The sequence below is a fragment of the Aquarana catesbeiana genome, linkage group LG01, assembly GCF_042186555.1.
Source record: "Aquarana catesbeiana isolate 2022-GZ linkage group LG01, ASM4218655v1, whole genome shotgun sequence".
In the NCBI taxonomy this organism is placed as follows: Eukaryota; Metazoa; Chordata; class Amphibia; order Anura; family Ranidae; genus Aquarana; species Aquarana catesbeiana.
In genome coordinates, this window is record NC_133324.1 from 472,090,020 (window position 1) to 472,102,655 (window position 12,636).

General features: G+C 44.7%; 1 protein-coding gene across 1 annotated transcript in view; it reads left to right on the plus strand.

Moving 5' to 3' along the window:
- The window catches only part of LOC141101990 (stimulated by retinoic acid gene 6 protein-like), a 132,056-nt gene that overhangs the window by 66,814 nt on the left and 52,606 nt on the right, over window positions 1-12,636 (plus strand). The window contains exons 13-14 of the mRNA XM_073591235.1: window positions 10,856-10,904; window positions 10,986-11,103. Of these exons, the coding sequence (XP_073447336.1) occupies window positions 10,856-10,904; window positions 10,986-11,103 (167 nt within the window). The remainder of the gene's footprint in view (window positions 1-10,855; window positions 10,905-10,985; window positions 11,104-12,636) is intronic.

Sequence of the window (12,636 nt, forward strand, 5' to 3'; positions counted from 1 at the left end):
AAATGATCGCTTAGTGACACTGGTGACAGGGGGTGATCAAGGGGTTAAAACTTTATTAGGGGGGGTTAGGGGGGTATCCTAGACCTAAAGGGGGGTAATACTCACTGTCCCAACACTGTAACTGTCACAAACTGACACTATGCAGTAATCAGAAAAAAAAAAAAAAAAAAACAAAAAAAACTGCTGGTGTCAGTTTGTGACAGGGGGGGGGGGGGGTGATTGGGGGGGGATCGGGGGGCGATCGGGGGGGGGATCGGGGTGTTTTGTGTGCCTGGCATGTTCTACTGTGTGTGTGTGTGTTGGTGCACTCACATAGATGTCTTCTCTCCTCGGGCCGGAACGGAAAATACCGACCCGAGGGGAGATGACATCACTTCCTTTGCTGCTGTTTAGCATACAGCAGCAAAGGAGTGTTTTCATTGGCCGGCGGCGATCGCGAGGGGGGGGCCACGAACGGATGGTCTCCCCCTCATCACCGATCGCCGCTGGACAAAAGACGACCGCCTCGGGCACCGGGGGGGGGTCCGATCGGACCCCCCACCCGCGGAAGGCAAATCACGTACCCTGTACGTGATTTTGCCTGTCCGTGCCACTTTGCCGACGTACATCGGCGTGAGGCGGTCGTCAAGTGGTTAAAGAATTTCTTGGGATTTTTTTTGCTCTCCTCCGCTATGTGTCTTTCATGTTCTATCTTAGCTGTCCTAATTGCACGCTTACATTTCTTATTGCATTCTTTATAAAGTCTGAATGCTGAGGATGATCCCTCAACCTTGTATTTTTTGAAGGCCTTCTCCTTTGCTTTTATATGCATTTTTACATTGGAGTTAAGCCATCCAGGACTTTTGTTCGCTCTTTTAAATTTATTACCCAATGGGATACATTGGCTAATGCCCTTATTTAATATGCTCTTAAAGCAAACCCATCTCTCCTCCGTATTCTTTGTTTCTAATATTTTATCCCAGTTTATGCCTTTTAGCAAGGTTTGTAGTTTAGGGAAGTTGGCTCTTTTGAAATTCAGTGTCTTTGTATTCCCTTTATGTTTCCTATTTGTGTGATTTATACTGAAACTAATTGACCTGTGATCACTGTTACCTAAATTGCCCCGCATTTCCACATCCGTGATCAGGTCTGTATTGTTGGTAATCAGTAGATCCAGTAATGTTTTATTTCTAGTTGGTGTGTCTACCATCTGACCCATAAAATTGTCCTGCAAGACATTAAGGAACTGGCGAGCCTTAAATGAATGTGCGGTTCCCTCCGCCCAGTCTATGTCTGGATAATTAAAATCCCCCATTATGATAACACTTCCCATTCTTGCTGCTAATCCAATTTGTGATAGGAGATCCGTCTCCACTTCCTCCCTCAGGTTTGGGGGCCTATAGCATACTCCCAGTATTATTTTCCCCTTAGCTTTATCCCTTTGGAGCTCTACCCATAAGGATTCCACCTCCTCTCTAGCTCCCTCAGTGATGTCATCTCTCACATTCACTTGTACATTATTCTTGATATATAGGCATACCCCTCCCCCTTTTTTACCCTCTCTATCCTTGCGGTATAGGGTATACCCTTGAATGTTTGCCAGCCAATCATGAGAGCTGTTGAACCAGGTCTCTGAAATTCCCACAAAATCCAAATCCTCCTCGTACAACAGTATCTCTAGTTCACCCATCTTGTCCGCCATGCTCCTGGCATTGGTGAACATGCCACATAGTTTAGACCGGTCGCATATTGTCCTCGTATTGGGTGTTTCGAGATTGCAACTAGGACTTGCTACTATACTCACCTTGTGTTTTTGTGCTTTGGTTAACCTACCACTAATGCCCCCAATACTAGCCTCTGGAATATCTTCCGCGCTGGCTATCTCTGCCTCTGGACCCTCCCCCCCATCGCCTAGTTTAAAAACCCCTCTAACTTTTTGGCCATCTTCCTTCCCAGCAGATCTGCACCCTCCTCATTTAGGTGCAGTCCGTCCCTTCTATAGTACCGGTTACCAACTGAGAAGTCGGCCCAGTCCTCCAGGAACCCAAACCCCTCCTTACTACACCAGCTCTTCAGCCACTTGTTTACTTCCCTAATCTCCCTCTTCCTTTCTGGTGTGGCTCGATGTACCGGTAGTATTCCTGAGAATACTACCTTGGAGGTCCTTTTCCTCAATTTAGCTCCTAAGTCCCTAAAATCGTTCTTTAGGACACTCCATCTGCCTCTGACTTTGTCATTGGTGCCAACGTGCACCATGACAGCCGGGTCTTCCCCAGCCCCTCCCAGTAATCTGTCCACAAGATCCGTGATGTGCCGAACCCGAGCGCCCGGTAGACAACATACTGTTCGGCGCTTCAGGTCTTGGTTACAGATTGCCCTCTCTGTCCTTCTAAGAATTGAGTCCCCTACCACCAGAATCTGTCTTTCCTTTCCCTTTGCTGCCCCCCCACTCTCACTGGAGGAGTTCTTCCCCCGGCAGCTAGGAGAGTCCCTCATCTCCAGCAGTGCTGGTCCCTGACTGGTTTCACCAATGACACTCAAAGTAGCGTACTTATTGGGATGCTCCAGTCCTGGATCGGCCTCCCTGGCTTTTCCCCCTCTACCCCTCCTGACTGTCACCCATCTACTCTTTGCTAGTGCCAGCACCTCTTTGTCTCCACCCGCCTCTGTGCTGGCCCCTGCCGGCACCTGCCGTGTACGTTCCTGGCTCTCATTTAGTATGGAGGGACTTCTCAGTGCTGACAGTTGCTTCCCCAGATTCAGAACCTGGGCTTCCAGGGAAACAATGTGCTTACATTTTGCACAGCAGTATTCGCCCTCGATCTGATGATCAAGGAACGCATACATGCGGCAAGATGTACAAAGAGTCGCCTCTCCACACCCGCCGGGCATCGTACCTATTAAATTTAGTGAGGATTTGGGGATTTTACCCTGTCCAAATTACCTAACAGCTAGCTTCCTGGCACTAATACTCAAGACAATACACAGGTACACAACAAGACAATACACAGGTACACAACAAGACAATACACAGGTACTCACAGACCTACGTGCAATCGCAGAACAGTCGCAGACCTATGTACACTCGCAATACTCAAGTATACAATACACAATACACAAGTACTAACGATCCACACACACTACTCAGACAACACTCATGTACTCACACTACACAGGTACTATGACCCCTGTTATAATCTCCTGTTTTAAACTCTGGTTTTAACTCACCACTTAGAAAAGTTCCACTTGGTATAAGTTCCAGCAATCTCCCAATGAGCAGGCTCTGGATGAGTCCTACACACAGTTATATAGACTGCAGGCACCTGTGAGCAATCACCCCTCCCCCTACTTAATAGCCTGAAGGAACCAAAGAAGAAAAAAAAAAATGCTCTGCTCAGGTATTGTAAATGAAGTAACTTTAATTGCCAGATAAGCAACAGTGGAAAATTATATTTACAAAAGTGGAGTAAACAGTTCTCTTCTTAGCATATAAGGAACAGATTCACAGTTCATTCACCAAAGATACAGAATTCAGCTCAGTAAAGTGGCACTGTAGTTATTATTCCTCTCTTCAGGCACATCAGTGATATACAAGGCACATTTTGATTACTTGCCACAGGCTGGTGTCCATAAGCAGGTTCCGCAGATGCAGCAGAGATGATTTAACAGGAAAATGCACTGTCTTAGATGATCTTCTATCACAAGCACACCTTCTAGTGCATTAATAGCCAAATCTGCAATGTGCTCAGTGGGTATTTGGAACAAGCGGGCTGAGCTGTCCAATCTCTGCACCCAGTCTGCCAGGGAGATATTTGTGCCAGTAACTTTAGGTATTAGTGCCAGAGCTGCTCCATAAGGTGCCATGGTTAAACATATAGCCACTCCCACCGCCGTGGATGAAGGTTCTGACACCCTGCCGACTACGCCAAGTTGTAAGCAGGGGAATTAGCGTGGCTGTATTATAGAGGGAAATAAACTGCGTGGTATTATAAATGAAGTAACTTTAATTGCCAGATAAGCAACAGTAGAAAATTATATTTACAAAAGTGGAGTAATTGTTAGCATATAAGGCATAGATTCACAGTCCATTCACCAAAGATACAGAATGCAGCTCAGTAAACTAGCACTGTAGTTATTATTCCTCTCTTCAGGCACATCAGTGATATACAAGGCACATTTTGATTACTTGCCATAGGCTGGTGTCCATAGGCAAGTTCCACAGATGTAGCAGAGATGATTTAACAGGAAAATACACTGTCTTAGATGATCTTCTATCACAAGCACAGCAGCAGTGCTGATAGGCAGGACTCCTGAGGATCCCTGTCCTGTCCCTACGGGCTGGAACACTCTCCCCGAGTAAGGCCTAGCTTTCCCTCACAGGAAGTATACCTTTCGCTCACTCATTCCACACACGTCTCTCAAAATGGTGGTTGGGCCCTCTTTTATATGGAAGCTAACAGAAAATGGTGGACAAAATCTCGAGAGAACTTGTATCAATCAGAATATGAGGCTTCTCCAAGATGGCTGCTGGAGACAAGTTAGAGAACAGTTACAGCCTCAACAGGATTTCACAAAACAGCAGGAAAACACAAACACATTCTGAATATAATATGACATTTCTGCATGAGAAAGTAAGCATGATACAATTGTAGTCCCACTTCTCCTCTCAGCCAGCAAGACTGTCCTGTCACAGTTAACTGTATGTGAGGAGGCTACCTACAAGTGTATTCAGACATCTTTTGTCTTTCAGGCTTCAATGAGAGCACCTGTAAACAGGTGACAAGCACATTTCCGCATGACTTTTTGTACCTGAAGAATTTCTCTCCTCCTTTAGAACTGCATGCCTCTTCTTGCACAGTCCAGGAAATAAACTACTTGAAGTTTGATGCATGTGAAAAAACACCTGTAAAACACTTGTAAAATGCCTGAAAAAAAGACGGGAAAAAAAACAATTTGAAAACCCCAGCAAAATGCTCTGCTCAGGTGTGAATGCGGGCTAAAAATGGTTTTAGGACTTTATCATTATTGCTCTTTGCTGACTGAACTGAGATAACCAAATACAACCTCTTACATCAGTTTCTAAAGGGAGCCTGACATGAGCAGCACAGTGGATGTTTGTGTCAAGTAACAATTAATAAAAATTGAATGATAGATAGACATTCCTGTGCATTGCTAGCCTAAAGAAGTATTAAACACTCCGCTTTTAGTTTAAAGTGATATTAAAAGCAGTTTAAAAAAATAAATAAATAAACATGTCATACTTACCTGCTCTGTGCAAAGCTTTTTGCACAGAGCAGCCCCAATCCTTTTCTTCCGGTGCTCTTGGCCCCTTTCTCCTGCCGAGTGCCCCAATAGCAAGCAGCTTGCTACTGGAGCACCTGAGTAGGCTCACTCCTGAGCCACTGCTCTGTGTGTCCATTCACACATGGAGCGTGGCTCAGCCCAGCCCTGCTCTCTCCTCATTCGCTCACTGGCTATGATTGATAGTTCCCTGCTGTTTCAGCCAATGAGGAGGAAGAGACCTGGGATCACATCCCTGGATCGAGATCGGGCTCAGGTAAGTATTAGGGGGGCTGCTGCACACAGAAGGTTTTTTTACCTTCATGCATAGATTGCATGAAGGTAAAAAACCTTTAACCTTTACAACCACTTTAACACATTAAGCTCAATAAAATAAACATTCCTCAGTTAAAATTCTAACCCCAGTACTTGCAGTTTAAACTTTCAATGCTGCTGGCTCCTGCTCACTAAATTCAGCTTCCCTGAACTTTTGGTCTTCACAGTAAACATCAGACAGTGCAGTCTCCAGTGAGTCTATCAGCTTGGAGAAGAGAGGAGGAGGGAGAAGCAAGGGGGTTCCTTCCCGTCCTAGGCTATGGGGCTATGTGTTTCTATTGATACACATAGTGTAGGGAGACACAACTCCCACATGCAAGTGTGGCTCCATAGGACACTGTAAGAGAAAGAAGCCACCCTAAAACAGGAAAGCTGGGGCAGCAGTCAAGGAACCAGCTTAAACAGGAACTTAGGCAAGGATTAAAAGATAAAGAAGCTGCATACTGAGTACATGATCAGCTGATGAAAATGCTTTAAAAAACTGAGGATTTATTATTTCTTTAAAGATTTACTCCAGTCAAAGTGGAAACATTGAGATGCATATAGTGAGCAAAGTTTAGTTGCTCAGAACTTAGATTTTTTATGTTACATTATTCTAATGCACCATTCCACTGCTGTCGCTTTTGTCTAGTGATCTAAAAAAATCTAGTGAACCTGTGGGGTACTCTCTGGATTCTTGCTGAAGCGGATTACAGAAGGCACAGATTAAAGTGTACCTCTTAAATAAATAATCTAATTTTGGATTAAGTGGGTAAAGGTTAGACCCTCTGTCAAGTATTTAATGCTCTCGATGACCCCACTGGGATGATTCACCACTATATTCGTACCCGTGACCATTGTCACCGAAACAGAAAGTAAGGTGATATCCCAAATTTAAAAAAAAAGTCCCCAGAACAGAGGACACCTGTTCCAGGGAAAATTCTGGTGATTTCTTCCCATTTTGAGTTTCCTCTAAAATGCTGTTGTATCTCTGGGACAGGAAGTGTAGGGAAATTTCCCAATGGTACAAAGACAGCAAAAAATAAACTGACAGGAGTTTTAGTCTTTCCCTAAGGCTCAGTTCACAGCGGTGCAATTTCTGATGCGGCTTGAGTCGCACAGGTTCACATGACAAGGGAAATCACAGTATGTTCAATGGGGTCAGCTCACATCAATGCAACTCTGTACTGTGATTTTTTGAAAAAGGTTCCTGTGCAACTTTGGTGTGATTTCAGTGACATTTGGCTTCATAGAATATGCACGTTACATCAAAAGTCGCATAAAGTTTGCACTATATGAACCGAGCCTAAATGTATATGGGTATACATAATACTTTACAATAATTGAGTGAAGTTTCCAAATTTAGCACAGTTATGTTAGTTGCTAGTTACCATTAGTAGCACATGTATTGGTTTTGTTTGTTGTCTAGAATTCCTTTTTAGCCATTGCACCTTTATTGCAGGGACGTGCAGTCAGGGGAGGCAGGTGAGGCAGAGCCTCACCTGCCATGAACATTGATGTAGTGCCCTGGGGTTTAGTCAGGGAGCTCCTAAACAAATTCCTTGTCAGAGGTAGCTACCATAGTTAAATTGTTAAAGATCCATTGATTTCTCCCTAAGTTTGGCCTTGTTGTACTTTTCCCTTCTACCACTAGGTGGCCGGGAACTTGGTGGTACTAGATATGAGAAGGACAACTCAAGGTCAGGTTATGGGTATATGGGGTATCTCAGCCAATGGACAGGGTTCTCTTGAATCCCTTGGCCTGCCTGCAGAGCTTATATATTCGGGTGGAGTCAGATGATCTGTGTTGTGTGCCACCCGGACTGAGTGGACATGTGTCGTCTGCCCCGGGCTGCTAGGTCGGAGATTGGGCCTATCCCGGGGGGCATCTGGCTGCCAGGCTGTGTGAGTTAGAGGAGTAAGAGGACAGCGCAGGGTTCGGATTGCGGCTTGCAGTCCAACCAAAATTGACTGTTCTGCCGACCGGAGAACCTGTCGTGGTCGGAGGTAGAATGGAAGCTGTCGCCACTAAGGGACCAACCACTTTTACTAGGGACCACAGTGAGTAACTGAAGCAAGTACCAGAGCAGTATTCCCACCGAACGGTGGAGAATCGGGAAACTTTAGGCGGTGATCAAGTCAGGGACCCAACCAGCGGAGTTGATGCTTGCAGAGCAGCCTTGTGTGTCAAGTCAGAGACAGAGCCAGTCAGCAGGGGTGAAGCTTGAAAGGTATCCGAAGTGCCAAGCTAGGGACCCAGCAGGGAAGTGTGGGTGGCGCTTGAGGGAGATACCACTGCAAAAGCCTTGAGGAGCTCACGGGATTCAGAGTTAGTGAATCAGAGGGACCAGGAGCTCAAGGGGCTGAAGAACTAAGTTGTAGTGAAGCTGAGAAAACTGTTACGTTTGAATTAGGAACTGTTAAGTACTGCAGCCATAGGGGATAGCAAACCTGCACATACAGAATTGGCACCTTGCTGGGGCCTTATCTTGTACGGCTGTCCTCCTATTGAAGTCTTGGAGTCTGCCTATTGAAATTGCAACTACTTAAGGGTGTCCTGGCCCTAACCCTCTTTCCCTTGCAAAATATTAAAGGACTGTTAAAAGAAATAAAACCTCTTTTGCATCCAAGAAGTGTCTTGCGCCCAATGACTACCACCTTTGCACCCACTATGTCTCACAGCCCACTACATATTAAAGGATGTCAGCGGTCTGTGGCCTTAAAGGTTCTCATTAGACTTCGAGGGTCGTAACTCGGCAACCTGAGGTCACAGAGACCGCAAATTTGGGGGGTAGGTAGCCTAAGTCCTACCCCACCACTGGTAAATTTGGGGCTCCTACGACCTATAGTTCTGGAGATACAGGGCTTTTTGCGCAGCCTGTCAGAAGCTACATACAGAGCGGCCAGTTTAAACACAAGCTGGCACACTCTGTTTGCAGCAGACAGAGGTTGAGCTCACAGTGCCTCTCCCAGTGGCGGCCCGTGCATTAAGGGCGCACAGGCGCCGCCCTCTCTCTCCTGCCACCCCCTCTATCACCAATAGATAGATTCGTGCATTGCATGAATCTATCTATGGCCGCCAGGGGGTGTTTTTGGAGCACCTGATTAGAGCCATAGGCTCTAATAGGCATCAAAAAAGGTGACCTCCGAGCGCCATGCTGGGCGCTCGCAGGTCACTCAGCTGTGTTATAAAAGCGAATGAATATTCGCTTTCCTAACACTAAACTGCCTCTCCGCCAATCAGGTCCTTGGTCTGTTACCTGTCACCTGATTGGCTGAAACGACTGGCGCCGCTATTTTACGCCTATCAGGAGGAGAGGACGGGAGAGGAGGACGGCAAGAGACGCATGAAGGACCCCGCTCGTTGCCGTCACCCGCTGTCCCACCAAGACAGGGTAAGTGCTGGGCAGATGGCAAGCGGGCGGGGGTCACACTGGGGGCATTCAAGGGCACACTGGCAGCATTTAATGGGCCCACTGGCAGCATTGGATGGGCACACTGGCAGCATATGATGGGCACACTGGCAGCATTTGATGGGCACACTGGCAGCATATGATGGGCACAGTGGCAGCATTTGATGGCACAGTGGCAGAGTTTAATGGGCACAGTGGCAGCATTTGGCACAGTGGCTGCAATTGATGGCACAGTGGCAGCGTTTGAGGGCACAGTTGCAGCGTTTGTTGGCACAGTGGCAGCGTTTGATGGCACAGTGGCTGCAATTGATGACACAGAGGCAGCATTTGAGGGCACAATGGCAGCGTTTGATGGCACAGTGGCAGCGTTTGATGGCACAGTGGCTGCCTTTGATGGCACAGTGGCTGCAAGTGATGATTTTTTTTCAAAATTTTTTTGCGCCCCCCCCCCCAAAAAAAATTTTGAGCACCAGCCGCCACTGGCCTCTCCTCACTTCTTTGAAGAGGCACTGAGCTCAATGGACAGCTTGGAGTCTTGGACCAATGGTAAAGTACCATTAGCCCCAGCTGTCCAATAAAAATGCTACAGTGTCATAGAAGGGGCATGTGTCTAAAATGCTCCCTTCCAGCCCAGCCCTCTTAACTAGAAGGAAATACATAGGTTTATTGGTATAACATTTACTCATAATCCCATGTTTTTCTCACACAGTTAAGAGGGAGAATGAGAATCTGCTGCTGCTGAAAAGGTACTGTTATAATCAGAGGCAGTTCACACTGGGATGACTTGTTAGGTGACTCCGTTCTGTACAATGGAACCGTCCTAATAGGAGTGACGCAAGTCGCTCTGACTTAGAAAAAGGTTCCTGTACTACTTTGGGGGTGACTTGAGGCGACTTGCATTGACTTCTATATAGAAGTCGTTTTGCAAGTCGCCTCTGCTGTTGTGTGCAGGTCGCATGAGGCAGTCGCGCTGCAAGTCGTGCTGCCTCAGTGTGAACCGGCTCTCAAGCTAAATCATATATTATTATGCTATATATGTTATAAGATAATAGTTTATTATTTATCTATTTACTGTGAAATTACTGGTTTGAGTTGAAACTTCAAACTTCAGTAATTTCTCCACTAAGCCATCTGCTTGAGTACAGTTTTTGAAAATATAGTAAATTACCTTAAAAACAATATATAATAATTATTTGTATATTACTTACTTATGGTAATTAACCCCTTGCCACCCAGGCCAACTCTGGCACTTCTCTCCTACATGTAATAATCCAAATTTTTTTGCTAGAAAATTACTCAAAACCCCCAAACATTATATATATTGTTTTAGCAGACACCCTAGGGAATAAAATGGTGGTCGCTGCAACTTTTTATGTTACACGGTATTTGCGTAGCAATTTTTCTTTAAACTTTCATGAATATAAAAAAAAAAAACACTAAAGTTAGCCCGATTTTTTATTTTTTTTTGCATAATGCGAGGGATGATGTTACGCCGAGTAAATACATACCTAACATGTCACATTTAAAATTGTGCAGACTTGTGGAATGGTGCCAAGCTTCAGTACTTAAAAATCTTCATAGGCGAAGCTATAAAATCTTTTACAGATTACATGTTTAGTGTTACAGAGGAGGTCTAGTGCTGGAATTATTGCTCTTGCTCTAACGATCACGGCGTATGTAACCTGTGTGTATCTGACTCTAATACTAGCCAGTGCCTCATCAGCCACTAACCTCACCGCACGTCCCTGCTTTTCTGGTATTGGTTAGCAATACAATTACATACATAATACATTATAACCAACTATATACCAAAATTCAAGTATATTCTGATGATAAAAATGACTGTTCCTGATTTTGTCATGTTGCAGGCTGCTATAGCAAGATACACTGGCTGGCAGTTAGCGTATATTTTATGGGGTAAGCTTTTTGTGCAAACTATAGAAAAATTCCATGGTGTTCTGTTCTTTAGATTGATTAAATTGCCATCTTATATTTCAGGTTACTTGATACTACACACAGTTCAGAGCATGTTTGGCATGGCTTTTGTGTATGCATTTGTTGTTCCAATAAAACACGGACAAGCTCTGATATTTCTAAAAGGTTTGGGAATCACCGTGTAAGTACAATATGCATTTTGTATGTTTTCCCATAACTTTATGAAACTGCAGGGTGGTACATTTACTATTATTATTATACAGGATTTTTATAGCGTCAACAGTTTATGCAGTGCTTTACAATATAAAGGGGGACAGTACAATTACAATACAGGTAAATACAGTACTGTACTGTACAATAGTGATTAACATTTTTTAGCAGAGAACCAATGCCGCGCACACACGATCGGAAATTCCGCCAGCAAAAGTCCGATGTGAGCTTTTGGTCGGAAATTGCGACCGTGTGTATGCTCCATTGGACTTTTGCTGGCGGCATTTCCGCCAGCAAAAGATTGAGAGCAGGTTCTCTATTTTTCCGACGGAAAAAGTTTCTATCAGAAATGCCGTTCGTCTGTATGCAATTCCGACGCGCAAAAAAACACGCATGCTCAGAATCAAGTACGAGACGGAAGCGCTCGGTCTGGTAAAACTAGCGTTCGTAATGGAGATAGCACATTTGTCACGCTGCAAATTATTGGATCTTTTAATGCAGCGTATTCTTTTGTTCTTTATAATGCTAGAATAATGAATTTGTTTTGCTGCTGATATTCACACAGAGTTCTGACAAACTGATTTCTTTATTATTTCTCGTGATCTCCTGAATAATCTTTTTTTGTTTTTAAAGCCAGATCTCCATAATAATGTTTAGAATTATTTTTTATAGTCATCTTTTTTTTAAATCAAGATATCCTGTTTTTTTGATTATTTTTAAATTGTTTTCTAGTGATCTCCATCATTTTTTTTTTGTGTCAGGTTACCACAACAATATTATTATCTTGTATTTTTAAAGCTCAAGGAGGTTGGTTGGTGTCCCTTGTTAATTTGACATTGTATTTTTGAAATGTACCTGCCTACTCACAAACAAACTGTCCTATTTGAAGAAAAACATATAGGCAAGTATTTTCATATAAAAAATCTCCATTTATTCTGGCTCATAACAAAATAAAGAGGAAGGTAACGCTGGAGAAACTGCTTGAATTTGCAAAGCCTTTGTACCCCAGGGCACACATCAACTGTTTGTAAAAAAAAATTGGTAGCCTGAGAAGTCCATATAATAGGGAGCACAATCTGTGTCAGGACTCCCAGAGATCAGGAACAGCAGCAGATGACATATATGTCCCCAGGCTGTGGTACTACAACAACCTGCGCCTTCTGTCAGACCAGACTGAACCCAGGCCATCACTTTCATGTCTTCCCTGCAGCCTTCACTCCATGCTTCCCTGCAGCCTTCCCTGCAGCCTTCCTTGGAGGCTGTGGCTCTGGAGGTGGGCTTGTGGCAGGAGGAGGATGGTCGAGCGCACATAAGTGCATGTTATCAGTCATTTGGCCCCTCAACCCCTTATGAAGGGCCTGAAAAATAATCTTCTCACAGATGAGGCATTGGCCCTCCTCTATTTGCTGCAATTTTGCAGCTACATAGCAGCCATAGGCCTCTTCAGCATCGGGGGGGGGGGGGGGGGTGTTTTCAGGGCCGCATTAGCCTCCTTAATGAGGCC